This window comes from Gloeophyllum trabeum (assembly GCF_000344685.1).
Source record: "Gloeophyllum trabeum ATCC 11539 unplaced genomic scaffold GLOTRscaffold_00011, whole genome shotgun sequence".
In the NCBI taxonomy this organism is placed as follows: Eukaryota; Fungi; Basidiomycota; class Agaricomycetes; order Gloeophyllales; family Gloeophyllaceae; genus Gloeophyllum; species Gloeophyllum trabeum.
The window spans coordinates 1,132,829-1,155,382 of NW_006920420.1; the positions used below are offsets into that span (position 1 = coordinate 1,132,829).

The following is a 22,554-nucleotide window of genomic DNA, read 5'->3' on the forward strand; positions in this document are numbered from 1 at the left end:
TCTACGACTGGCGTCAACGATACGGACGTATACCCGACCGTTGCTCTCTGGTTCACTTCCCAGTGATATATGTCCTTTTGCGAATGGTAAGTCTGGCGCTTCGCTCCTTGATGTGTCGACACTGATCTACCCTGTCACTAACCACGCACTGCAGTCCCTCGTTCTCTTTGTCCAAGCGCGTCTATCAGGCGCCATCAGTCGATCATTACGGAGCCGTCGTTCGCATAGCTAAACCAAGCCAGACGTCAGCGCAGCCAACCTCCCTCAGCCTGTCGACACCAGCGGTAAGTAGGTGGTACAGAGCCTGATCAACTCATCGTATCGGGTGTGATCAGCCCGCACCGTTCCTCAAGCCTCATACCACTGATTGGCGTTCTTCAACATCTGGTAACTCCAGCTGCTTTCTGGGTGGCATCCACAATTTCTAGGACTGTCCCTCAGTGTTTCCTACACACCTCGAGCATGGTGCGACGAGTCGCAAAGCGGAAATATCTGACAATGGACTGGTAGCGTGGACGGGCAGGCAGGTGGCTGCTGGGAAGGGCGGAGAGCAGAGAGGTAGGCAGTTTCGGAGATCTAGAAGGGCGTAGTGGTGTCGTGGACATGTTATCATTTCACTTAGGGTTTTGGGTATTACTGGCTATGCATTGACTACATGGAAAACAATGACAATCTGTTAGCCCCTGGCTGCGCCATGGTTTCACCAGGGTTTCACTACCAGAACGGTACCGGTCACCAAGATACGATGTCAGCTTCCTCGGCCTCCTTTTGGTGTCTACATTTCCAATGGAGGAATCAGTTCAATACCACTAGTAACCGGCGACCTGTACGTACTTTGTCCTTATGTGATGCACAATTACTTCCTTGCTGCCGTAGTTTCTACCCACCGAGCGTGGACAGATACCGCATAGCCACGGCGCGTTGCTGTTATCAAAGGGCAGGTGGCCGAGGGTGCCACTCACCACAGGCCCCTGAACGACTTCGTCGCGCAAGACGAAGATATGCTCGTCTCCTTCCAGATCGTGGTCGTTTACGAAGGTCGCGTGCTGTTCTGTGCATCCAGGATGGATAGCAAGGTAGTCTAGGACGTTCTGGTACCACCGATTTGATTCGAGGATGTGGTTCACCTATCGCGGCATGAGTACGAGACCTGCATAAAGGGCAATGACTACTCACAAGTGCACCAAAGCTCATCGGCTGCAGGAGCCCCGGGTTCCTGCACAGGCACTCCAGCCGTCCGCGCAGCCCCTCGAGCATACTCTGGGAGCTATCCTCCGGCAACCCCAGGATGCGGAGCACTTTCAATGCGATATCGACAGTCTGCTCCTTGCAATAGGCGAGCGCAGGCACCAGCAAGCCGTCCTCGCGGGCAGTCCAGGCGTACTGCACATGTGGGTGCAGCTGGATCTCTGGGAATCTGCAGAGCTCGTGGCAACCCACTACAGGGCAAGCGTAAAGAGCTTGGGGACTAGACAGGAACGCCTCGTCAAGCTGAAGAGAGGACGGAGCCGCGCCCCAGCCAGGCTGCTCGCTCGTAAAGACTTGGGATAGGTACTGTTTCCTGATCTCGGGCTCAGCTTTCTTGGCGGACGTCATGAACTCGTCCTGGATCGAAGACCAGCGCTCCTCCGTGACGGGAATGGTGCATCCTTGTTCGTCAATGAAGGACACCACTGGCTCCAACTCGACTGCTCTGCCGAAATCGGGCATCCGAGCTGCCTTGGCGTCGTCCAGGTCATGTAAGAATGCCATGTAGATTGCAAAGAACTCCTTCTTTCTGATGCAGCGGAGCCGCCGGCGCTCCTCCTCCGCGTGTACTTCCTTCACCTCTTCAATGCACGAGAGGAGTTTTGGCAGTACCGCGCTCCAGACTGTATAGCATTGAGTATGTATGTAGTTCCTGTTGAGGAGAAAGACACGTACTTCTGGGCGTCAGTTCGCGAGGCTGATCCAATACCTTTGTCCAGGTTCCGTAACAAGGATATCGGTAGGACGTAGGCCATGTACGTGGGCCATGTCCCAGCTCGATTAGTTTGGCCTTGATACTAAATCCAATAGTCAGGAGGGAGCCGATCGATGAAACGGAGGTGCACGAACCTCTGCTGACGGCGCCGCTGCTTCAAAGATTCTTCGGCGGCCTGTTCATATCTTGCTTGTTGCTTCCATTCATTGATTTCGAAACCATGCTACAACAGAGATCAGAGGCATATCTTACAAATAAAACTCTGATCAGACCTTCATGATTGCCTCTGTCGAGTCCCGCCTGTCTTGTATATATTTCACGCGACTCTCAGTGTCACGCGCGCCGAAGGAGAGGTACTTCTGCACAACTTCTTCGAACTCGGCCTTATGGTAGTGTAGCTTACCGTTGTTCGCATAGGAACCACTCCAGGACATCGAAGAGTCGGGGTCTTGGTAGTATCCGTCTGGACAGAGGATCATCATACTTACTGACTGCACATAAGCGAAGCACGCACTGGTTGCGCAGGGTAGAAGGGTGTAGACTACATCGTCGATCGCCTTACCGTATGTCTTTGCCATGGTAGCCCCTTTCTTGACACTGGTGGGCATTGTTAGGAGGAGCTCACTTGGTAGCGAGGACGTACGGACTTCCATCTATAGCAACGTTTACAATACCTGACTCGCAAGACATAGTCGATCATCTTTGACGGGCTAGACCCGCATTCCTATATATGCATATCAGGATCTAGCCCTATTGTGCAAGCGTTTCGAGTTACCATGCAATTGTGCTCGAACAGCAAATTGGCGTAGCGAGGCTCGCTGAGGTCGGCAGGACAATCAGGGCAGCCAGGGAAGTTATTTTGCCTGGACGCGGCCCATATATGCTTTGCGCTGCGAGACATGAGCTCCGCACGAAACGCTTTCGAGACTCTGGAGAGTTGCAGAAGATCCAGGGGCGCAAGTTGAGACAGTATCTACAACGCGTACAACGTGTGTCAGATCAATGGAAGACGAAGGGATCAACACCAAAGGAATGAACCTCAAAGAAGATGTCCATTGGCACATCGAGGAGATACGCTAGTTTCCCGGTTCTGCTCTTACCCCGTCCTTTGTTCTTGCCATCCGACGGACGATTTTTTGTCCGCTTATAATGTGGGGCAGAAGCTGAGCCTAATGAGGAAAACCGTCGTTCTCAATGCATACATTATACGACTGCGCTGCTCTCTAGCGAGGCTGGCGCCTAACGAACACTCACCCGACGACACCGCCTCTTCGTCTGCCTTACCAGACTCTACGTTCATTAGTAGCCCTCGAGGCATAGTGGCAACCGGAGTATCCAGGTGACGGCGAGCGAGACGACGTGACTCGCTGCCGAGGCGCCCACAAGCATAGCAATGTTTAGGGCCGGTTTACTCATCACAGCACATTGCTGGCGATTCTCTTAATATTACTTGGAATAATATGAACGTACGAGTACGAGTGGTGAATTCACAGATGCGAAAAACTTCTTTTCTGCGTTCCTGGTATTTTTGTTAGGCCATAGATGAACGCCACAGACGCGTACGACGCGGATGCCACGTGACACGCACTCTATATCACATGCTAGGTCAACGAACTACTTGCGCCACAGTGAAACTGGCATATAAAGACTCTTGCAACAACGTTAGATAAACGAACCTCTTGCTATTTGCTTTCGTCTTCGAAATAACTAGACTCGACATGGATCTCGACCTGGATGCGCCGAAGTCGAAACTAAAGAACAAGAACAAAGTGACCAAATTTCCGGTGGTGAGTAGCCACTGTTCAGTCTATGCCCGTGGTCGATGTCGCGTGGAGTGCGATACTTTCGTGTTGCCTTGAACGGGGAGATATGTTCTTCTTCAACTGGAATGTCCGCGCTCGGTGTCTGACGATGAACCCCTCACCAGGCGCGAATCAAGCGCATTATGCAGAAGGACGAGGAAGTAGGCAAAGTTGCGCAAGCCACGCCCATTGTCATTTGTAAGTCCGCATCGCATCTTCCAGCGTTACGATTCGGACAGGTATATGTATTGATTAGCTCCTTAAACCCCCTTCTGCCCGGACGGCGTTCCCCCGATCTCCAGCGAAAGCCCTCGAACTCTTCCTCGCGCTCATCGTCGAAGAGGCGCACAAAGTGACCGCTGAGCGGGGATCGAAGAAGGTCGAAGCGTACCACCTGTGCGTCCTCCTCATCCCTCCTGTTCGTCAGTCATTAACAGTCCTCTCACCGTATTCCTGGCTCAGGAAACATGCCGTCGAGCGCACCGACATGCTCGACTTCCTGAAAGAGATTGTCGAGTCCGTGCCGGACCCCTCCGCCGGCGGCACCGTCGACGTCGACGCCGAAAACGGGCGCGGTGAAGGTGGCAAGAAGAAGCGCGGCAAGGCGAAGGCGAAGGACGAGGAGGGCGAGGGCGCGCCCAAGAAGCGCCGCAGGAGAAAGCCCAAGCAGGAGAAAGAACAGGAGGAAGAACACGCTGGTGCTGGGATGGAGGCCGAGGCGGAAGAGGGGGTGAATGACGAGGCGGAGTACGAGCGGGAGAAGGAGGAACCTGCGGATGATGGATGGGGTGATGAGGATAAGCCGTACATGCCCCGATGAGGGACTTACGACCGTGCATCTTGGTAATGTAACGAGTGAAACTTGGTTGGTTGTTGTATTCTATCTTTGCTCACCTCAAATTGACAACCCGAAGACACGTCGAATCTGAAACCGGGACATGATACGTACGTCGATTGAGATAACGGACCGTTGGGCGTGCTGTACCCTCCCTGTGAGTCATTATAACGGAGACCGAGTGAGTTGACAATGCTCTATAATCATGCTGCCTAGCCTATAAACGTTCCTATAACCGTACTAATTCCCAGACATAATACCCCAAGTGAAAATCATAACATGGTCGCGTCACCATTCCATGAACCCCAATTCATGTTCTCCATAACCTCATACCCACTACTGCTGTAAGTCCCGGAGCGTCCCCAGCCCGCGGCCTCCGTGGCTGCCCATCGGCGTCATAGTCCACGCTACCACTCGCAGTGCTGTCGTCGCCGCCTCGCCTTGCCGTAACCGTCGAACAGCGCCCAAAGCAACACTTCAGACCAGCCGTCCATTTTGAAGAAACCAACCCAGATGAAGACCATAAGAAGCCGAAAGATGGCCTCCCTAGCGCAGCGGCGTAAGACACGAAGAACGACGGGGTTGATCAGGCCCGGTACGAGTTGATCAGACTCGATTATATGTCTTCACCGCTGTGCGTTGTCGTTGGGTTTGCTGGTTAGATATCTTCACCGCTCGTGATGGCTAATTGAGCAGAAAGCTAGCTCTTGGCTGACGGTCGAACGACAGCAGATAGGTGCGAATATCGGCCTGGCCTGGAAGCGTGCACAGTGGATGTCCTCATAAGTGAGCATGGGCCCGGTGGAATTCCGCCGGCCGTGGAGAACCTCCTCGTCAGGTGTCCTTCGTCTTCGGTCTCTTCATCCCTATATCTCCTCTCCCCCACCTCCCTGAAATCCTGAAACTCCTCTACAGCACCCGCGAGACTGGAAGGCTTGGCGGCGGTCGGCGCTAGCTGACAACAGTCGGGCGATAGACGCTGTCGCTAATCAGCTACTCAAAGGACCTGACTATAGCCTAACGCAAGGGCGGATCAGTGTCACAACACGTAAAGAGCAAAGGAAGAGACTGACCATTCGCAGAAGGACATAGGTGAGCCGAGGCGAGCAGGAGAGCGACGGCGGGTGATTGTCAGTATCGTCGACGCTCGTCGGTGACGATGGAAGTCCTCGTGAATGAGCATGGGCCCGGTGGAATTCCGCCGGCCATGGAGAACCCCCTCGTCTGCTATCCTTCGTCCTCAGTCCTTGGCCCGGTCTTCGCCCCCCCTCCGCCTCTCCTTTCCTGTCTATCCCCCCTCCCCCCACACCCTCCTCCCACACCTCTACGCCACAACCTCCAGCCTCGCCTTCAACTCGCGAATCTCCCTCTCCATCCCCTCAATCTCCTCGCTCTTCCTCGCGCACACCGCGCCGGCGGCCCTGAACTGCAACCGGAGCCCTTCGATCTCCTTCGCCTGTGCCTCGATCTCCTTCGCCTGTGCCTCGACCGTTGCGGCCTGCTCCTTAACCTTCCCCCGACTCGCGCGCGCCTCCGCCTGCATCTTCACGACATGCGAGATGAGCATAATGACCTGGCGGGCAGGATTCTTATCATCGCACGATAGGTTCAAGTTCTCGAACTGCTCCTTCTTCTCCATGGTGGCTGACTCCACGAGCGCATCGGTATTCGCGCTCGCGACCTCCTTCGAGCCCTCGAGTGGGATGTTGCTCGCCTTCCTCTCGGGCACGAGTTTCATCGAGCGGATCGTCTTGGTCTCAATCTCGGGTTCGGGGAGCGCCTTGACCTCAGGCTTGCGCTCATAATGCTTCGGCGACCAGCGCCTGGGCTTGAACGCAAGTGGGATGGCGGGGCGCTCCGGCACGCGTTTCGCGCCAGAGAAAGTAAGGCCCTGCGCGGCGAGCTCGACGATGAAGGGAGCGGGGGAGTCCTCGGGCATAGGAGAGGGTGTGGGACTGGGGACGGCGGTGGAACTGCGGGAGGGGGCGAGGACCACTTCCTCTATAATAATAATCGGGTCGTCTCTAGTAGACCCCATCTGAGAGGGTGTGTCCTTGGAGATGTAAGAGATGGCCATGGGCTTGGGCGTCTCGACGGTAGGCTTGGAAGGTCTCAGCTTGGCCTGGAGGCGTTTGAAGACTTTCTTGAAAGAAGGCATCTCGAAGTGTTATGGACTGAAGTGGATATGGAGTGGATGACGATGTAGAACGTGAATGTAGTGCACTCGAATAACCAGTGAAGGTGGATGCAGAGGAATGAGTTGTGATGAAGGACGTACGACTTGAGAGCCCCCTTTTATCTTCCGTGAAACTGGGCGGCTGACTTGGGGCTGGCATCCATTGCGAATGTCAACCAGCAGCGGCGTCAGCCTCTCAGGCTGACGACGCCAGTCCGATTAGACGTAGTCAGCCACCGGAGCGGCAGTATCCTCTGTGCTGTAAATCCGTTCGGACGTGCAAGGGATCTTCATAGGCTCAATTATTCGTAATGCTCGCATATAGATTCAAGTTAATCATAATGGATTTCGACTCACAAGAAGCGTAGCCAGTCGTCATCGAGAACAACTATCAACACGGATGTCAGACGCATGTATGTATACTTCTGATAGCCAAGTCAGTGCCTGAAGAGAATTTATGAAGTCCATACAGCCAAAAGCAGGGAGAGCAAGACTAGAGAAGACAATCGAACGAAGTAGTACAGTATGTAGCAGACGTCGATACGCGTCGTGATTGGCGGGGTGAGGTCGACGATGAGTGGTTCAAGCTTGGAAAAGGGGGTGGTATCAACGTTCGTGTAGCTGTACAATTCGACGAGTAGCTCATTGTTTTCAGAAGCATCCAATATAGAGCTGTCGCCAGGGGATCTCGTCGCAGCGGGTGCCTTCTCCTGAAGAAGTTGAGCCATGACGGCGAGCCTGGGGGAGTTCATGACGGGTTCAGCTTTGCCTGGAGATGCTTGAAAATACTTGTGAGTGAAGGCATGGTGAGTTCGTAGAAGGGAGCAGTGCAACGAATGTAGATGTGATGTGCTGTAGACGTTCAAGAGTGAGTCTGCGGCAGTCAATACAAGCACGTCTGAATTATAAGGCCAGTGTCAAGCGGAGTGAAATTTCTTCATGTAGAGGCGTATATAATGCGTATATGTTGCAGCGGTAGGCAATACATCAATGACATACGCGGAAAAGTCTCCCTAGTCAGCGTACTTGGTCGACACGCGTCGCCATTGGCTATACCTAACCCGAGGTGGTTTTGCACTGCCACAGGTCCTCTCGGCTCAACTCGGACAACGACATCCAGAGCAGACGGCGATTTATTCCTAGGTACTCCATCAGTTTCGACTGAAAGGCTGAAGCGTGCAATTAGCATCACTAAAAACAGTTCACACAAATATCATCATTGAATATTCCAATCAAGCAGAGCATACACAACATAGCGACGGACGGACAGCGTACATAGCAAAGACGTCAGATTACGAGATATTCCACGAATGCAAAGATATGAACGGAGATATTGCACAAGAAGACAATTCAGCTATCAGACCCTGTGCTTCGCAGCCTCTTGCTTGGTCCAAGGTCCCTTTGGGAGCCGGATTGTGTCTTCCAGGAGGAAGATTGCCTTCTCTGAACCTTTGTCACTGAGGGGGAGAGCTCCTCCTGAGTTCCGAGCGAAGTGTTCGAAAACAGCGGACTGGGCGGGAAACTGAGGTTGGTAAAATCGCGACGCCCTCCCTCCCTGGACGAGGGGTAGATGCCATGCTCAGTGTAGCTGTCGTGACCCTCCTCGCTTTCCTTGTGTGTCCTCTTACGCCTAGGCGCGCCGTCGCTTGCGACCTCCGTCCTCGAGCGCACAGGAGTAGTGGGACCGGATAGGGGGATCTGGGAGCTACCCTCGTCATATCTGCTGGGGTTGCCAAGGGGTTCCACATGTTCTTGTCTGTGTGCTTCATCTTCCACAGGTTCCGGGACTGCGGCGTCTTCTTCATCCTCGAGATAGGTTCCAGTGCGATACTGCTGCACTGCGCTCATTTGAAGATCGGACCGGCTCCGAGAATCGAGCACGGTGAGCGGAAGCTCCTGTTCCGGTAAGCTCCTATAAGTTTCTTCGAGAACGGCAACAACAGCGTCGTGTGTGGACTCGTCGTCCACGAAGAGGACCTTGCGCCACTTACTCAGGCATGGCTTCAGGTCTTCAAAGTAAGGAGCAAATTCGTCAAGGGTGTCTGGCCAATTAGTCCTCCCCTCAACGCAGCCGGACTTGTTCCTCCCCACCTGCTTGAAACTGCCATAGGTCCAGTCCTTCAATAGCGTCTCTGAAAACAAGATCTTCCGTTCGGAGTTGTTCGGGCCGTCGTAGAGGATACAGATCCAAATGAGGACGTAGAACCATGACTCTAGGTCCCACTCGGGCCTATGCATCAATGTGCCGTCGGACTTCAGCAAGGCCAGTGCCATGAATGGCGTAGTGCCCTGAAAGACTGTTAGCATACGCGAGTGAGTCCCTTGGATCGACGGCTACTCACAGTCCGCTCCGCCTGGCCCACTTTCCGCTCCTGACCTGCCGACACACCACCTCTGGGATACCGCATTGCATAATCCAAATCAATAAGGAGTCCTCGACGACGACCATTCGCGTCCCTGGAGGCGACCAGCATGATGTTGTTGACGCTGATATCCCGATGGAGTATCTCTGCCTCCTCGAGGAGTGCTTTGTGGGCTGCGGGAGAAGATTAGCATGAGCCCTGCGCTGAAGCAGATGATTCGAGTGACTTGCCTTTGATTGTATCGATGAAAGCACCTATCAACTCTTTCTTGGTTTCGAAGAACGTGATGGGTATCGCATATGGCTCCAGCACCAAGCGTCGATGCATCCGGCATTCGGCGTGGAGGGACGGATCACGCGATCGCTTTGCTGAGGCGGGTCGCACCCGGTCGGTCGAGTCGTTCTGGCCTTGAGAAGCGACTATTTCTTCATCAACTAGATGGCACACGCCCTCCACGCCCCGCGCCGCTTTTAAAAATTCAGCCTCGGTCGTCGCGCGGGTAACGTCCGTCCAATAGTCTTTGATAGCGTACGTGGTCCCGTCACGGGTCGCCCGCCAACATGATGTTCCGCGTCCTCGAATAGAATGGCTGTGATAGACCCACTCTTCGATCTCGTACTCCTTCTTTGCCACAGTCACACATCGACGACCATCTGTCATTGTCGTGATAGTAGCGTCGTACCCAAGGTATTCCTTGCTCGCGAACATAAATGCCGTCAGGATCCGCAAGAAAACGCGAGGATGGGCGTTGATGTCGAATGGCTTGGAGGACACCTCGCCGGCGCGATCGATGATGTGCAGAATAATGTCGTACCCCAGGATTGACAGCGATGGAACGAACCTGCGACCGTACTGAGACTCGTAGATGAGGCGTACACCTTCTGCCACACATCGGCCAGCATCCCTTTTGTTTTTGGGTTTGGCATTGTTCTTCAGCTCCCAATGCGATATGACTGTCTCCCAAGCTTGTCGCTCTTCGCCTGAGTCGAATATGAGGACGTCGGGTCGGCGTTTGAATCCAGGTCCTCCCGGGAGATGGGTTTTGTTTGATGCATAGGCGCCTGTGGCGATTCGGTCGCAAGGTTGGTCCACGATCTCCGCAATCCGCTGGGTGACCTTCATGAGAAATCTGGCCAACGCTTCTTCTTGATCTCCGTTATCTGATTCCCTCGTTAGCTGAGGGCACTTGAACCATCTTTTCGCCCGAGGGAAATAGAGACGATCCTTTCCAGTGGCCAGCCCCTTGTAAATATCGTCGACGGGTGCAGGAAGGACAGTGTCGGGGAAAATATGTTCAATGAGTAAATCTCTGTTCTGGGATTTGTGACCTTCGAGTTCTCTGTCAATTTTGTCCTTCATCGCTTCAACGTTGAACTCAAGCGGTGCCGCAGAGTGTGGTTGAGTGCTCAGCTTGATACCGTAGGGCGTATTATTCGGCGGAGGGTCGGTGTTCACTTTCCGGATGTCCGGGCGTTGGCTATGCGCCATGCGGGGAAACGTGAGTGAGGGTAGAAGAGATGCCAGAAGGAAGCACGCACCTCGAGCTTCGGCTTATATAGGTTGTTTGTTTGGACTGAAGAAGCTATGCACGAAATCAACATCGATCAAATCCACCAAAACATGTACAAACCGTAGTAGGTGCCGGTCAGCAATGGACGAAGAGAGAATAAGGGCTGCACAGCAACAGTACACGTGGACGATAACCACCTCGTGTGCAGGCAGTTTGGGATTTGAGAAGTAAGAGAAAGGGGTTACCCAACGGCAGGGGATCTGCGGGAGATCACAGCTTGATTGTACGGGCGCGTCAGAATGAGTTGTGGCGCAAACGCGTTCGTCGCGTATGTCACAGCTAATGCGTGACCATTGTCCTGTGTGACAACCGTTCCCCTCGCCATGCCTCCTCCAGGTGTTTGGTTGCACAGCCACATTTAACTCAGCTACATCTACATCCTCCTCGTCCCACATGTTGAATATTCTTTGTAAATGCTTCGCGGTTCCAGCTGCACAGGTGACCTCTTCATCTTTGAGAGGGATGCAAGTACTGTGATAGGAGGATACATAGTACTCCGCCGGGTAGCGCCCTCCAGCCTCGACAGCATCACTCAACTCTCCTAGGTCTCCGGTGGACAACTCGATCTCTGCAGCCTTGGCATTTTCCTGTAGTACTGGTCGACTCACATCCCTCGTCCCTGGGATGGGGACAATGTCCGGATATTCTGTGAACATCCGGGGAAGCGCCGTCTGACGCGGCGTCTCACCGTACTGGTCACCTGTAAGTAGCTCTGAGCTTCTCAACTCCTGAACAAATTCTCGTCCGATAATTCGGGCATTCTGTGACTTAGTAGTCTGGAGCGGGCTCTTTGCGAGATCTATACTTCAAAGTCAAAGGTGGTGTGCTCTACAAAGTCGAGACATTGCCACTTCGACATACCTCCCCGTGATAAGCCCTTCATCGCATCGCTAGCGCTGCCTCACCGGCATTCTGATAGCCCGACGTTCTAATAGCTTCACGTACCTCTACCAAGGGGAGAATATGCCACAATCCCCACGCCGAGCTCTTGTGTCGCAGCAGGGCATCCAGACTCGATAACCTCCGGGTCAAATGGATTGACTACTATCTGGACGGCAATTATATACTTGATCTTACCTGATTCGACACGTGGGCGGAGGGACTCCACCACGAGTTCTCCGCTGAACAGACGAGCAGCGCCAGAGGATGAGAGTCGACTACTCAACTCACCATCGATGGGCACCCCAGGATCCACTCGTGCTGGTGATACAAATCGATATAATCCGTGCGACGCGAATTGTCCAATTGTCGTTTGATGTATGACGGCATGCTGTTCTGTACGGGTTCTCCGCCCCAGGAGTCTGGTCGACCGCGCCGAACTTGGTCGCCAGGAAAATATCCGACTGCCTTCCGGTGGTCGTGAACCATTTGCGGATCGTCTCGCCTGTCATCCCCCTGAATCCTGCGCCGTCAGTGGGAGAGACAAGCCATATCCTCTATGATACCGTATGCCCCAGAAGGTAATACCCCCGTCGGCGGTGTAGGTCAGCGTGCCGAGGCATTGCCTTTCATCGGCTATCCCGTAGTACGTGCCGATGCCTGCATGCCTGTTCAATGTATGAAGACCGGCATATAAATATGAGCGGACTCACCCATCGCCCCATAGCTCAAGGCGCTGACCGATGGCCCATTCGCATCCAGTTTGCGTGTGAGATAGGAACAGGGGGTCATGTTGACTCAAGCGTAGCCCACGCTTTTGAACGGCGGGGAATAACGAGTCCGTGTCTGGTCGCTACACATAAGATTTCCTGTGACTGCTACCGTACAATCGGCCAAGTCGGGGCGGGCTATCGCGGTCAGCAATACTGGACGAGATGCGCCTGACGTGCGATCTCTTGTCGGAAAATCACCAGCCGATAGCACAAAGCTTGATGATAAAATCCTGGCTACGAACCAATCTCATCATCGCACGCAGCCCCAGTAACGACCTCGAAGCTCAACATTCTCATCGCCGGGTGCAAAGAGAGCAGAGGATAATATCCGCGTAAGTCGACGCACCGAAGTCATGAGCAGCGAGCACGCATGAGACTGAGAGGTCCACGACCAGTGAAGGATGTGGATCAGACAAGCTCTACTTCTCCCCGCGCGAGTAACTGTTCTACAACATAGTAAGGTGTAAGCGATATCTGTCCCTTTTCCATCTCCGAGGTGCTTCCGCTGCCGGGAAATACGTGAGTAAGCTAGGAATTGTAGGTGTATGGTGCAACGTACTCTGGCAATCGCACTGGCGGGCAATTTGTTCGGGCCATCGCAAATACAGCCCGCGTCTTGTCAGGTTCGGGGACTGATGTCGAATCAGAATCGACGATGCAGACAGCAAGGCGTTGATGGACACGTACTCATGGGAGGCATGAAGGCCGTTTCATCTGCCAAGCCTCTCTGTTCCTCTGGTAAGCTCTGTAGTACCGTCCTGTGGAAGTGGGACTCCACAAGATGGGCGTATCTGAGTAAACAGATACATATGAGAACATGGTGCGTTGAAAGGGAATGATGACACGCACCTCCGTGCATGCTGAAGCTCAGTTTCTGACAGTCGCTCCTGTACCTCTGGTGTGGCCACGATATATCTCGCGTATTTCTCAATCTGGACGACGACACGACCTCTGTTATCACCATTACAATATGTGGAAATCAACAAGATTAGAGATGACGAAACTCATACCTTGTATAATCGTGTCCGTACATACGATCGCACGATGAACTTGACGCGTTCGATCTCCGTCTGGGCAAGCATTATCCGAAAGTGCTCCTCCTCGGACGAGTCAGGGTCCGCTCTCAGCAACTGCACGGTGTCATTCTACTCCAGCCATCCATAAGCCCTCCTCAGACCACCCTCATCACATACAAAATCCGTACTACTCACCTGTTTCCTGATATGATCCAGCAGTCTCCCCAGCAACACACTCTGCGCAGGCAGAATGTCCGGCGCGTGCCGCTCGTTCATCCAGTGCCGCGTGAGCTCCTGCAGCTTCGTCTCCTCGCCCGCTTGCAACTCGAACTGCACGGGCGGACCCCGCGCGTCCAGCATATCCTCGTCCTCGTCCGGCGCATTGCGCAGGCGGCTCACGAATGAAGGGCCGGCCTGACCGATGACGAGGGGCTCGTCGAGGGACTCGTCCAGCCAGGACATTCTGGGACGATGTGAAGGAGACCTAAAGGAGACCGAGAGGTCTGTGGCCTGCGAGCGCGGTGCAGCTGAGACGATGAGAATACCACGCGTCCGCGACAGGTCCAATTGCAAGAAGTGGATCGGTAACGCGTATTGACCGGCCCTCAGCAAACCATACTCTGGCTGGCGAGTGAGATAAACTGAGTATGATATATAACTAAAGCACTGCTTGTTATCATGCATTAATGGGGTAGTGGTAACCTGGGTCGTTGCCATTCTCGGGCTTGTCCGAAGCTCGACCCGCCGGGGGTTCGATTCCCCCTTAATGCAGAACATCTTATACAGGGTTTCTTTTTGGATGTTTCGGGGAAGCTTATCTCAATCCAGGTTTGCCCTCAGCTCATTCAGCACTGTAAGGTTATAAGCAGGAGCTGGCGAGTAAAGAAAGGGCCCGAGAATAAGGCATAACCCATGGAAGACACGGACCCGTCAATTCATACAAGTACACTTGGCCTACTTCTTCACCTACAAATCAGCTCTGGCCTCCTCACCAGCCCACGCCCTCCTAATCAGCTCCCTGATCTTCTCCTTCTCGACGGGGCGCGGGTTATAATACGGATTACTAACCGCAATCTCCGCAGCCCTATCAATATCCTCCTCCTTCATGCCATACTCCCTCAGGCCCCTCTTGACCTTGAGCTTCGCGAGTAGGACATTGACCCCCTTAACCGCGTCGCCCCCGCCGAACGCCGCGCCGAGGCGCTCCATAACATCGGGGATGGCGGGCGCGTTGTACGCGAGCGCGTGCGGGAGCACGATGGTGTGCGTCTCCGCGTGCGGGAGGTTGAACGACCCGCCGAGGGCGTGGCAGAGCTTGTGGTGCAGCGCCATGCCGACGCTGCCAAGGCACGTCCCGCAGAGCCAGGCGCCGTAGAGCGCTTTCTGGCGCGCGGGCACGGAGAGGGGATCCTCGACAATCGCGGGGAGGGAGGAGGTCAGCGCGGAGATGCCCTCGAGGGCGAGGAGGGAGATGATGGGGTTCGTGTTCTTCGCGTAGAGCGCCTCGACTATGGTAAATGTCAGTTTATGTGGTAGCACCGGATAGTACGCACATACCTGCGTGGGCGATGGCGTTGACGCCGCTGGTCGCACTCAGCCCCGCGGGGAGGGACATAGTGAGGTCCACATCGTATATGACCGTGCCGGGCAGGATCTTCGGGTCCGTCCTCGTCGTCTTCCTCCCGTCCGCCGTCTCGCCCAGGATGGGCGTCATCTCGCTCCCGGCGTACGTCGTCGGGATGCAGACGTGCGGGAGCCCCGTGCGCACGCTGATCGCCTTGCCGAGGCCGATGGTGCTCCCCCCGCCGATGGACACGACGCAGTCCGCGCCGGCCTCCTTAGCATATGCGAGCGCCTTCTCCGTTACGCTCGTGGGCGTGTGCATCGTCGCCTCTGTGAAAAGGCCTGCGATCTTGCCGGCGAGCACATCCTTGAGCGCGTTCGCCTGGTCGACCTGCTGCGGGGTGGAGAGCAGGAGCGGCGCGGAGAGCTTGAGGCGGGCGAGCTCGTCGGGCAGGCGCTGGAGGGTGCCGTTGCCGAAGATGACGCGCGCGGGGTTGGCGTTGTACTCGAAGGTGTCCATGTTCGTCGCCCAAAGTAATCAGATAATGAGAGCACTGCGCATCTCGAGGACACTTATCCGAATTATCATTCGAGTCGACGTTCCCCGCAAGATCCGTTCACCCTGGGGCCGTGATCGACATTCAACACGTATGGTGCGGGCCAGCTACATAAATGTATGCTTTAATTTGAACTGCTTACTCACAAGTTCAAGCATTTATGGTTCCACCGTATGAAACAGATGGGAACCTTGGCACATGAATATTGCGTATGGGAGGGATATGATTGATGTTACGGATCCAGACATATCGATATCATTATAATTAACGATCATCCGTCTCGACTGGGACTCTCAGATCTGATTGGGTACCCCATTGGAATTTGGAACACCAACAGGAACTGCAACTCTGAGGTCTGTCGGCGCTCGATAGGGAATTGTAGAATGTTGGCAACGTCTTACACCAGGAAACCCATACGCTTAGCCGGGTACTCTAGCTATGGATTTCGGTAGTCATTGCCCAATCAAAAACCCGCTACATAGAAAGAGCATCACGGATATCAGTAGGGACAGATGTACTTCCACTGCTCCATTTCCACTGCCAGCTCATCCTCATATCCCGGAAGCGCACTCGTCAGGATACGCACCCACCCAGTGTACCGTTGTCGGATATAAATGCTTGTCGTCATGTCCCAATATTCTGGCATCCACGCCGCGCAGTCAAAGTCAATCAGCCCAACGGGTACGTAGTTCTCATCAACTAGGACATTGTTGGGTGCTAGGTCACCGTGCGTGAAGTACACGCGGTAGGGCTTCTTGCGGATGCGCTCCGCGAGGGCACGAATCTCCGGGTCCGCCTCGGGAGGTAGAGTGCAGAAATACTGAGCGTGGAACTCCTCCGGTGACGCGAAGGGGCCTACGTAGTTGCAATGATCTATGCGGTAACTCAGGAAGGGCGTGCCCATAAATCCGCTGACCGCCTGACCGCTGGGAGGGGGTCCTAGGCTGCGCAGCTGTGTTAGCCAATTGCGAATACTGGCCGAAAACACTTCGAGTTCCCTCTCAGTGAGTTGATTTGCGTTGCGGGGCATCTGAGGAAAGGACTTCCCCGGAACGCGTGTCATGAGGATGAATGGGCCTCTGGAGTCGACGAGAACGTCGAGAACGGAAGGTACAGGGATGCTGGTGTTGACGGAGACATACTGTGTGGCGAAGGCCTCCGTAACCGTGATAAACGGGCCGTGTTTAGCGTAGAGGCCGAATGGCAAGCGAGAGACGCGTGGCGAGGTTGTCTCGTTGCTGAAACGCATAAGGCATCGATATGCTGCGAGTCTCAACCACGACGGCATACAACGCCACACGGCCCACAGGATGCTAGATATCGAGGCCCGTCTACACAGAACCAATGGACAATCTCGGATAGGAGCAGGCGGAGACACACTTACCTGTGGTATACAAAGTCTTCCGGCTTCAGATCTTTATCCTGAAGCAAGCTCATCCTGAGCGAATAGGTTTGCGAAAAAGATAGGTGGTCCGAACGTGGATACCCCGAGCCTTCCGAAGTTCAAGTTAGTTACTTTAAATTAGTATCACTGTCTGACCTTCCAGTGGGTCGACTTTCTGGTCACCAGTCCGTTCGCAAGCTCATGCCTTCCATCATTCCGAGACCTAAAAAGGAAAGCGTGTGCATTGCGTACAGGACTGGTCGCGAGTCTAGTGTACAGGAACAATACAGGAAGTACGAAGATTGGGCAAAGGCCAAGCGGGCTCTTCACAGACTTGGGCTGAGGCTGCAGCTTGACTTCAGTCCGGGCTGTTGAATAGCGTTTATTGTCCACCATGGCCTTGTCGCTCTCGTCGACCGTTCGTCTGTCTACCGGTACGTCGTCGTCGATCGCTTTGGGCCGGACCGATCTGACCGGGAGCAGGATACGCGATGCCCCTGCTGGGCTTTGGCGTCTACCAGAATTACAACGCAAAGCCGGCTTGTCTGGAGGCGTTCAAGGCTGGATATCGGTATTGACTTTTGCTTTAACTCGAGGTGAATTGGGCTTGACGAGACGTGATTCAGGCATGTCGATTCAGCGCAGGTGTACCGGAATGAAGCGGACGTGGGCGCGGCGGTCAAGGAGAGCGGCTTGGATCGCGGAGACTTGTTCATCAGTACGTCCATGCGCGTTACGTATTGTTTTCTCTTTTTGAACACCACATATCTCCGACAGCGACCAAGTGTGCCAGCAAGACCCATGGCTATGAGAGCACACTGAAAGGCGTCGACGAATCCCTCGCACGCTTCGACTTCAGTAAGTTCGTGTGTCCAAGCAACTTACCCCCCCTCACTTACATTCGCTGCCTGCCAGACTACATCGACCTCTTCCTCATCCACGACCCCCTCTCGGGCCCGGAGAAGCGCATGGAGACCTACCGCGCCCTCCTCGAGTCGCAGAAAGCGGGCAAGATCAGGACCGTCGGCGTCTCGAACTAGTATGTCCCTCTTCATTCCCCGCTCGGGCGAGGCTGAGACGCGTCCGACCCAGCGGTGTGCGCCATCTCGAGGAGATCAAGAACGCCGGACTCCCTATGCCCGCGGTGAACCAGATCGAGGTGAGTTTATCATGTATCTCCGGGAATGGTGGTCCTGCTCTATCGACCTGCCCTTGATTTCGGTAAAAATCTACATATGCATAGACTCACGCCGGCCCACAGCTCCACCCCTTCTGCCAACAAAAGCCCATCGTCTCGTACTGCCGCGAGCACTCTATCGTCGTCCAGGCCTACTGCCCGATCATCCGCGGCAACATGCGCGACCCAGTTATCCAGGAGCTCGCGAGCAAAGTGTGTTTTATCCGCTATTACCTCATACGTCCTCCCTCCACTCACCGTTCCTATGCGTACATAGCACAACCGCGACCCCGCACAGGTCCTCCTGCGCTGGTCTCTTCAACGCGGGTAAGCAACTCTACACCTACTCGTGTATTCCTCTGGGCTGTGTCGTTGATGTTGATTGTTGAAGCTTCGTCCCGCTGCCCAAGTCCGCGACGCCCGCGCGCATCCACTCGAACGCGAAGCTGTACGATTTCGAGTTGTCGAGCGAGGACATGGGGAAGCTGGACGCGCTCGATAAGGGTAAGGACGGCGCGATTAGCTGGAACCCCGTCGACGCGCCTTAGAGTACGCTGTACAACGTTTGTAGGTAACGGGTCTGGATGGCGAGACTCCTAGTGAATAAGTGCTGTGGTGGACGATGAACTGTATGTTGTATATCATCATGTATTGTAGATAGGAAGTGAGTCTATTCGCCGATGACCCAGTCCTGACGCATGCATTGCATTATCATCCAATCGATAACGCAGGAAAGTTCAAAATACCTCCGGGCAACATATGTACGTATATACGTGCTCCCTAGCAGAGCACTGACCCTACGGACACTAATCGTCCACCTCCATCCCCGCCTCACCCTTCTCCTTCCGCCTCGCTATGCGCTCCTGCATCTTCTTCCGTGCGCCCTCCCGTGCAGGCTCCAACTTGCCCGCCTTCGCCATCGCGACCAGCAGCGCGTGGATGAGGCCAAGGTGGTTATGCCGCCGTAGCGAATTTTCGAACTAAGCAGAGACGCGTTACTTGAGTTCGATGTTACGTGGAAAGCGACAGCAACAGATAACGTACCGCCCAGCGCTCTCGCTTCGAGTTTTCGTTCGCGAGCTTGACGATGAGCTCGGCGGCCTCGGAGTCGTTCCCCCGCCCAGCTTCTTGCAGCTCCTTTAGCCGCGCCTGGAGCGAGGGTAATGGATCGTCGCGGAGCGCGAGGAGCGAAAACTCAAGCTGTCAGACGAGCGTGGTGAGACGCGCAAGCCAGTGAGACTCGACACATAGAATCTCACCGAGCCCGGCGGGTACGTCGCTATCCGTGCTTCCACAACCTCCCTAGCCATCCCTTCACAACCCGCCACGCACCAGTCAAAGCAACACATACCTCGCTTTCGCAATCCACCCCTCGCCCCCCTCCTCATACGCGCCATGCCGTATCGGGTGCCTCTTCAGCCCGTCAAACTCGTACACGCACCCCATCGCGGGCATGTACACGATGAAATGGTACGCGTCCTCGCTCGTCTTCGGCAGCCCGAGCCCGTCGAGCGAGATCGCGGACGGCGGCGTGAGCGCGTTGTGGGCTTCCCTGAGCCAGTCCGACGACGTGATCACCAGCCCGCGCGTCTGCGCGTCCATGCCCGCCGTGAACGCGAGCAGCTCCTGCAGCGGCGCGCCGGACTGCAGGGCGGGGATGTTGCCCAGGGCGTTCATCACCGCTAAGGTGGCGCATGCGTTGTTGACCACCTGGTGCGCGAAGAAGCCGGGGAAGTCGGGGTCGTACTGCGCGCCTGAGCCGGAGGACAGGGACGGGTCAGGCTCTGTGCCAGACTGGGGTAGCCATTTAAACAGGAATATCAGAGCACGAATGGGTTGAAGGGCTGCGAGGGAGTCAGGGTCGAGCGAGTAGAGGTCGTCAACGATAAGCGGCACGCCTAGTGTTTTAAGCAGTTCACTGCAGAGCGCAGAAGGGTGTTATTCGAATCACGAGGAGTAAAATAGATAACATACGTGAAGACTCCTGGATCAGACTCGGTCAAATTCCAGCCGCTTTCTTCGTCAGACATGGCGCCAGTTAGTATCGTGGACCAGAGTTCGTCGCAGAGCGAAATGAGGACGCGTAAGCTGTGGCGAATGTGCTAAGACGCGTCGGTCACGCCACCTCGCACGGGAAGACCACAGCAGTGAAAGCCAGAGACTCGAGCCTCACAGGAAAGCCACAACGGCGATCACACATCATCCATCTCACACTACGCAGATAATATATACCATCCTTGATGAAGTCATCATTTTCGTTGTAAAGAACCATGAGACAAACTAAAAGGTAGAGAATGTAAGACACAACGCATGCGAGACAAGGGTAACTGGATTGACGGGGTGATCAGAGAAGAGAGACAGGAACAGTGCGAGGGGGAGAACACCAATATGAAACAACACCAAAAGGGTTTTCCGATTAAAGGGGGTGATATGACGGAACGACAGCGAACAGAACCCGAGGAAAGCATCTACTGCTCCTCCTCGACGACCTCCTCCTCGTACTCGCCCTCCTCCTCGGCGGTAGCATCCTGGTACTGCTGGTACTCAGCTACCAGATCCTGCATGTTCGACTCCGCCTCGGTGAACTCCATCTCGTCCATACCCTCCTGGGTGTACCAATGCAAGAACGCCTTCCTCTTGAACATGGCAGTGAACTGGTCGCTGACACGTTTGAACAGCTCCTGAATAGCGGTCGAGTTGCCCAGGAAAGTGACGGCCATCTTGTAATGCCGGGGAGGGATCTCACACTGAGCAGCGAGCACATTGTTGGGAATCCACTCGACGAAGTAGGCAGAGTTCTTGTTCTGGACGTTCTGCATCTGCTCCTCGACCTCCTTCATGGAGACCTTGCCACGGAAGATGGCCGCAACAGTGAGGTAACGACCGTGTCTCGGGTCGGATGCAGCCATCATGTTCTTGGCATCGAACATCTGCTGGGTCAGCTCCGGGACGGTGACAGCGCGGTACTGCTGGCTGCCACGGGCGGTCAGGGGAGCGAAACCAGTCATGAAGAAGTGGAGACGCGGGAAAGGAACTGCGGCAGTTGTGAGTGAAACCTAGCATACAGCACATACAAGATACTCACCCATGTTGACAGCCAACTTCCGGAGATCAGAGTTGAGCTGACCGGGGAAACGCAAGCAAGTCGTGATACCAGACATGACAATAGAGACGAGGTGGTTGAGGTCACCGTACGTGGGTGTTGACAGCTTCAATGTACGGAAGCAGATGTCGTAGAGCGCCTCATTATCAATGCAGAAGGTCTCGTCGGAGTTCTCGACAAGCTGGTGCACTGACAGGGTTGCGTTGTAAGGCTGACTTCTGGATTAGCACGCGCATATAGTCACTCAGAGACAAGCATACCTCAACAACGGTATCGGAGACCTTCGGCGACGGCACAACGGAATATGTGCACATCATACGATCGGGGTACTCTTCTCTGATCTTGGAAATCAGGAGGGTACCCATGCCAGCACCGGTTCCACCTCCTAACGAGTGCGTGATCTGGAAACCTGATGGACGAAATCAATACATGCGACAAGCTGCGAGAAGGCCTTCACTCGTGGATGCATACCTTGCAGACAGTCCGTCCCCTCGGCCTCCTTCCGTACAACGTCGAGGACGGAGTCGACGAGCTCAGCTCCCTCCGTGTAGTCTGTACAATAACCACATCAGCACCATTCAGACTCCCATTGAGGATATATACGCAGTTTTCGCGCCTAAGGAGAATCACTCACGTCCTTTCGCCCAGTTGTTACCAGCTCCGCTTTGCCCGAAAACGAAGTTGTCCGGGCGGAAGAGGTTACCGAGGGGGCCCGAACGAACGGAGTCCATGGTACCAGGCTCGAGGTCAACAAGCACGGCACGAGGCACGTACTTGTTGGCACCAACCTCATTGTAGTAGACGTTGATGCGCTCGAGCTGGAGATCGTTCGTGCCCTTGTAGGTACCATCCTTGTCGATCCCGTGTTCATCCGACACAACCTCCCAGAACTTGGCACCTGCACATCATCCGCGACGTGTCACTCAGCACAAAAACTTCACGCTGCAAACACGCGACATAGTCGTACCAATTTGGTTACCGCACTGCGGAGGCGAACAGGAGCGATTAGAAAAGCTCTACCGCGCTGCGTGATCTGCACTCACTTGACCAGTTTGGAGGTGGACGATTTCACGCATGCTGTAGGTGTCGCGTCAGTCCGAGGATCGATTCAACAAAAGTGGGACGATATTGCGACGCGACATGTTCCACGCGTCTTCCGCCATTCTCGTCGGCCTTCACGGCGGAGACGCGCAGTCCATCCACGGGCAGCCCGACCAGGACACTCACATGAAGAAGGACGGAGAGCGAAAGGGGTATTAGCCGTCAAGGATGGGGATGGTTGGAACGGACGTCGAATCAAAAAAGGGCGTTCGGGTTTAGGGCAGTTAGGTCGTCGCTTAAATTCAAGCGCCGACCAATTACAACGTGGCCTAGGTGGCACCAACTTCTCCCC

The 22,554-nt window shown here is 54.7% G+C and overlaps 10 protein-coding genes and 1 non-coding gene across 11 annotated transcripts; 3 read left to right on the forward strand and 8 right to left on the reverse strand.

Moving 5' to 3' along the window:
• Positions 1-1,123: 1,123 nt before the first annotated feature.
• On the reverse strand, positions 1,124-3,281 carry GLOTRDRAFT_95228 (uncharacterized protein; the record flags this gene model as incomplete). The annotated part of the gene is made up of 11 exons (XM_007870319.1): positions 1,124-1,150; positions 1,177-1,871; positions 1,924-2,045; positions 2,098-2,186; positions 2,236-2,426; positions 2,452-2,454; positions 2,478-2,560; positions 2,638-2,687; positions 2,739-2,936; positions 3,002-3,132; positions 3,218-3,281. 11 exons carry the CDS (start codon positions 3,279-3,281, stop codon positions 1,124-1,126), a joined length of 1,653 nt encoding a protein of 550 aa, XP_007868510.1.
• Positions 3,282-3,681: 400 nt separating this feature from the next.
• GLOTRDRAFT_46239 (histone-fold-containing protein) lies at positions 3,682-4,585 on the forward strand (the record flags this gene model as incomplete). The annotated part of the gene is given in 5 exon segments (XM_007870042.1): positions 3,682-3,750; positions 3,891-3,967; positions 4,022-4,050; positions 4,068-4,161; positions 4,228-4,585. 5 exon segments carry the CDS (start codon positions 3,682-3,684, stop codon positions 4,583-4,585), a joined length of 627 nt encoding a protein of 208 aa, XP_007868233.1.
• A 1,339-nt stretch (positions 4,586-5,924) lies between these two features.
• On the reverse strand, positions 5,925-6,758 carry GLOTRDRAFT_131511 (uncharacterized protein; the record flags this gene model as incomplete). The annotated part of the gene is made up of 1 exon (XM_007870320.1): positions 5,925-6,758. The coding sequence occupies one exon, from the start codon at positions 6,756-6,758 to the stop codon at positions 5,925-5,927; it is 834 nt and encodes a 277-aa protein (XP_007868511.1).
• Positions 6,759-10,890: 4,132 nt separating this feature from the next.
• Positions 10,891-12,380, reverse strand: GLOTRDRAFT_107284 (Aldo/keto reductase; the record flags this gene model as incomplete). The annotated part of the gene is made up of 6 exons (XM_007870321.1): positions 10,891-10,909; positions 11,220-11,448; positions 11,655-11,909; positions 11,974-12,111; positions 12,177-12,248; positions 12,302-12,380. The coding sequence occupies 6 exons, from the start codon at positions 12,378-12,380 to the stop codon at positions 10,891-10,893; spliced, it is 792 nt and encodes a 263-aa protein (XP_007868512.1).
• Positions 12,381-12,699: 319 nt separating this feature from the next.
• Positions 12,700-13,744, reverse strand: GLOTRDRAFT_79339 (GINS complex, Sld5 component). The gene is made up of 6 exons (XM_007870322.1): positions 13,573-13,744; positions 13,372-13,506; positions 13,211-13,293; positions 13,049-13,152; positions 12,921-12,993; positions 12,700-12,866 (listed from the first exon to the last, which is right to left on the reverse strand). The coding sequence occupies exons 1-6, from the start codon at positions 13,735-13,737 to the stop codon at positions 12,770-12,772; spliced, it is 657 nt and encodes a 218-aa protein (XP_007868513.1). The 5' UTR covers positions 13,738-13,744; the 3' UTR covers positions 12,700-12,769.
• A 313-nt stretch (positions 13,745-14,057) lies between these two features.
• On the forward strand, positions 14,058-14,148 carry GLOTRDRAFT_t95. Its single transcript has one exon. It is a non-coding gene; the product is annotated as a tRNA-Gly (tRNA).
• Positions 14,149-14,190: 42 nt separating this feature from the next.
• GLOTRDRAFT_79342 (maleylacetate reductase) lies at positions 14,191-15,562 on the reverse strand. The gene is made up of 2 exons (XM_007870323.1): positions 14,935-15,562; positions 14,191-14,885 (listed from the first exon to the last, which is right to left on the reverse strand). Exons 1-2 carry the CDS (start codon positions 15,458-15,460, stop codon positions 14,344-14,346), a joined length of 1,068 nt encoding a protein of 355 aa, XP_007868514.1. The 5' UTR covers positions 15,461-15,562; the 3' UTR covers positions 14,191-14,343.
• Positions 15,563-15,996: 434 nt separating this feature from the next.
• Positions 15,997-16,746, reverse strand: GLOTRDRAFT_46171 (kinase-like protein; the record flags this gene model as incomplete). Its single annotated transcript, XM_007870036.1, has 1 exon — positions 15,997-16,746. One exon carries the CDS (start codon positions 16,744-16,746, stop codon positions 15,997-15,999), a length of 750 nt encoding a protein of 249 aa, XP_007868227.1.
• A 626-nt stretch (positions 16,747-17,372) lies between these two features.
• Positions 17,373-18,606, forward strand: GLOTRDRAFT_45705 (Aldo/keto reductase; the record flags this gene model as incomplete). The annotated part of the gene is made up of 8 exons (XM_007869993.1): positions 17,373-17,452; positions 17,508-17,599; positions 17,659-17,739; positions 17,797-17,920; positions 17,974-18,040; positions 18,143-18,271; positions 18,336-18,385; positions 18,450-18,606. The coding sequence occupies 8 exons, from the start codon at positions 17,373-17,375 to the stop codon at positions 18,604-18,606; spliced, it is 780 nt and encodes a 259-aa protein (XP_007868184.1).
• Positions 18,607-18,864: 258 nt separating this feature from the next.
• On the reverse strand, positions 18,865-20,088 carry GLOTRDRAFT_131517 (cysteine proteinase; the record flags this gene model as incomplete). Its single annotated transcript, XM_007870324.1, has 5 exons — positions 18,865-19,038; positions 19,103-19,258; positions 19,318-19,360; positions 19,410-19,976; positions 20,033-20,088. The coding sequence occupies 5 exons, from the start codon at positions 20,086-20,088 to the stop codon at positions 18,865-18,867; spliced, it is 996 nt and encodes a 331-aa protein (XP_007868515.1).
• Positions 20,089-20,275: 187 nt separating this feature from the next.
• On the reverse strand, positions 20,276-22,441 carry GLOTRDRAFT_79348 (beta-tubulin 1 tubb1). Its single transcript, XM_007870325.1, has 8 exons — positions 22,389-22,441; positions 22,205-22,238; positions 22,129-22,144; positions 21,796-22,059; positions 21,633-21,713; positions 21,422-21,570; positions 21,144-21,372; positions 20,276-21,092 (listed from the first exon to the last, which is right to left on the reverse strand). Exons 2-8 carry the CDS (start codon positions 22,235-22,237, stop codon positions 20,527-20,529), a joined length of 1,338 nt encoding a protein of 445 aa, XP_007868516.1. The 5' UTR covers position 22,238; positions 22,389-22,441; the 3' UTR covers positions 20,276-20,526.
• Positions 22,442-22,554: the final 113 nt, after the last annotated feature.

Excerpts from the sequence above, each read along its gene's own strand:
- GLOTRDRAFT_79339 (XM_007870322.1), bottom strand. The coding sequence starts at position 13,737 with ATGCTGGACGCGCGGGGTCCGCCCGTGCAGTTCGAGTTGCAAGCGGGC. Across the intron at positions 13,507-13,572 it reads TGGATCATATCAGGAAACAG|AATGACACCGTGCAGTTGCT; the intron begins GTGAGTAGTACG and ends TGGCTGGAGTAG. Across the intron at positions 13,153-13,210 it reads GAGCTTCAGCATGCACGGAG|ATACGCCCATCTTGTGGAGT; the intron begins GTGCGTGTCATC and ends CTGTTTACTCAG.
- GLOTRDRAFT_79348 (XM_007870325.1), bottom strand. The coding sequence starts at position 22,237 with ATGCGTGAAATCGTCCACCTCCAAACTGGTCAA. Across the intron at positions 21,373-21,421 it reads TCTCCGATACCGTTGTTGAG|CCTTACAACGCAACCCTGTC; the intron begins GTATGCTTGTCT and ends TCCAGAAGTCAG. Across the intron at positions 21,093-21,143 it reads GAAGTTGGCTGTCAACATGG|TTCCTTTCCCGCGTCTCCAC; the intron begins GTGAGTATCTTG and ends CAACTGCCGCAG.
- GLOTRDRAFT_79342 (XM_007870323.1), bottom strand. The coding sequence starts at position 15,460 with ATGGACACCTTCGAGTACAACGCCAACCCCGCGCGCGTCATCTTCGGC. Across the intron at positions 14,886-14,934 it reads CAACGCCATCGCCCACGCAG|TCGAGGCGCTCTACGCGAAG; the intron begins GTATGTGCGTAC and ends CATTTACCATAG.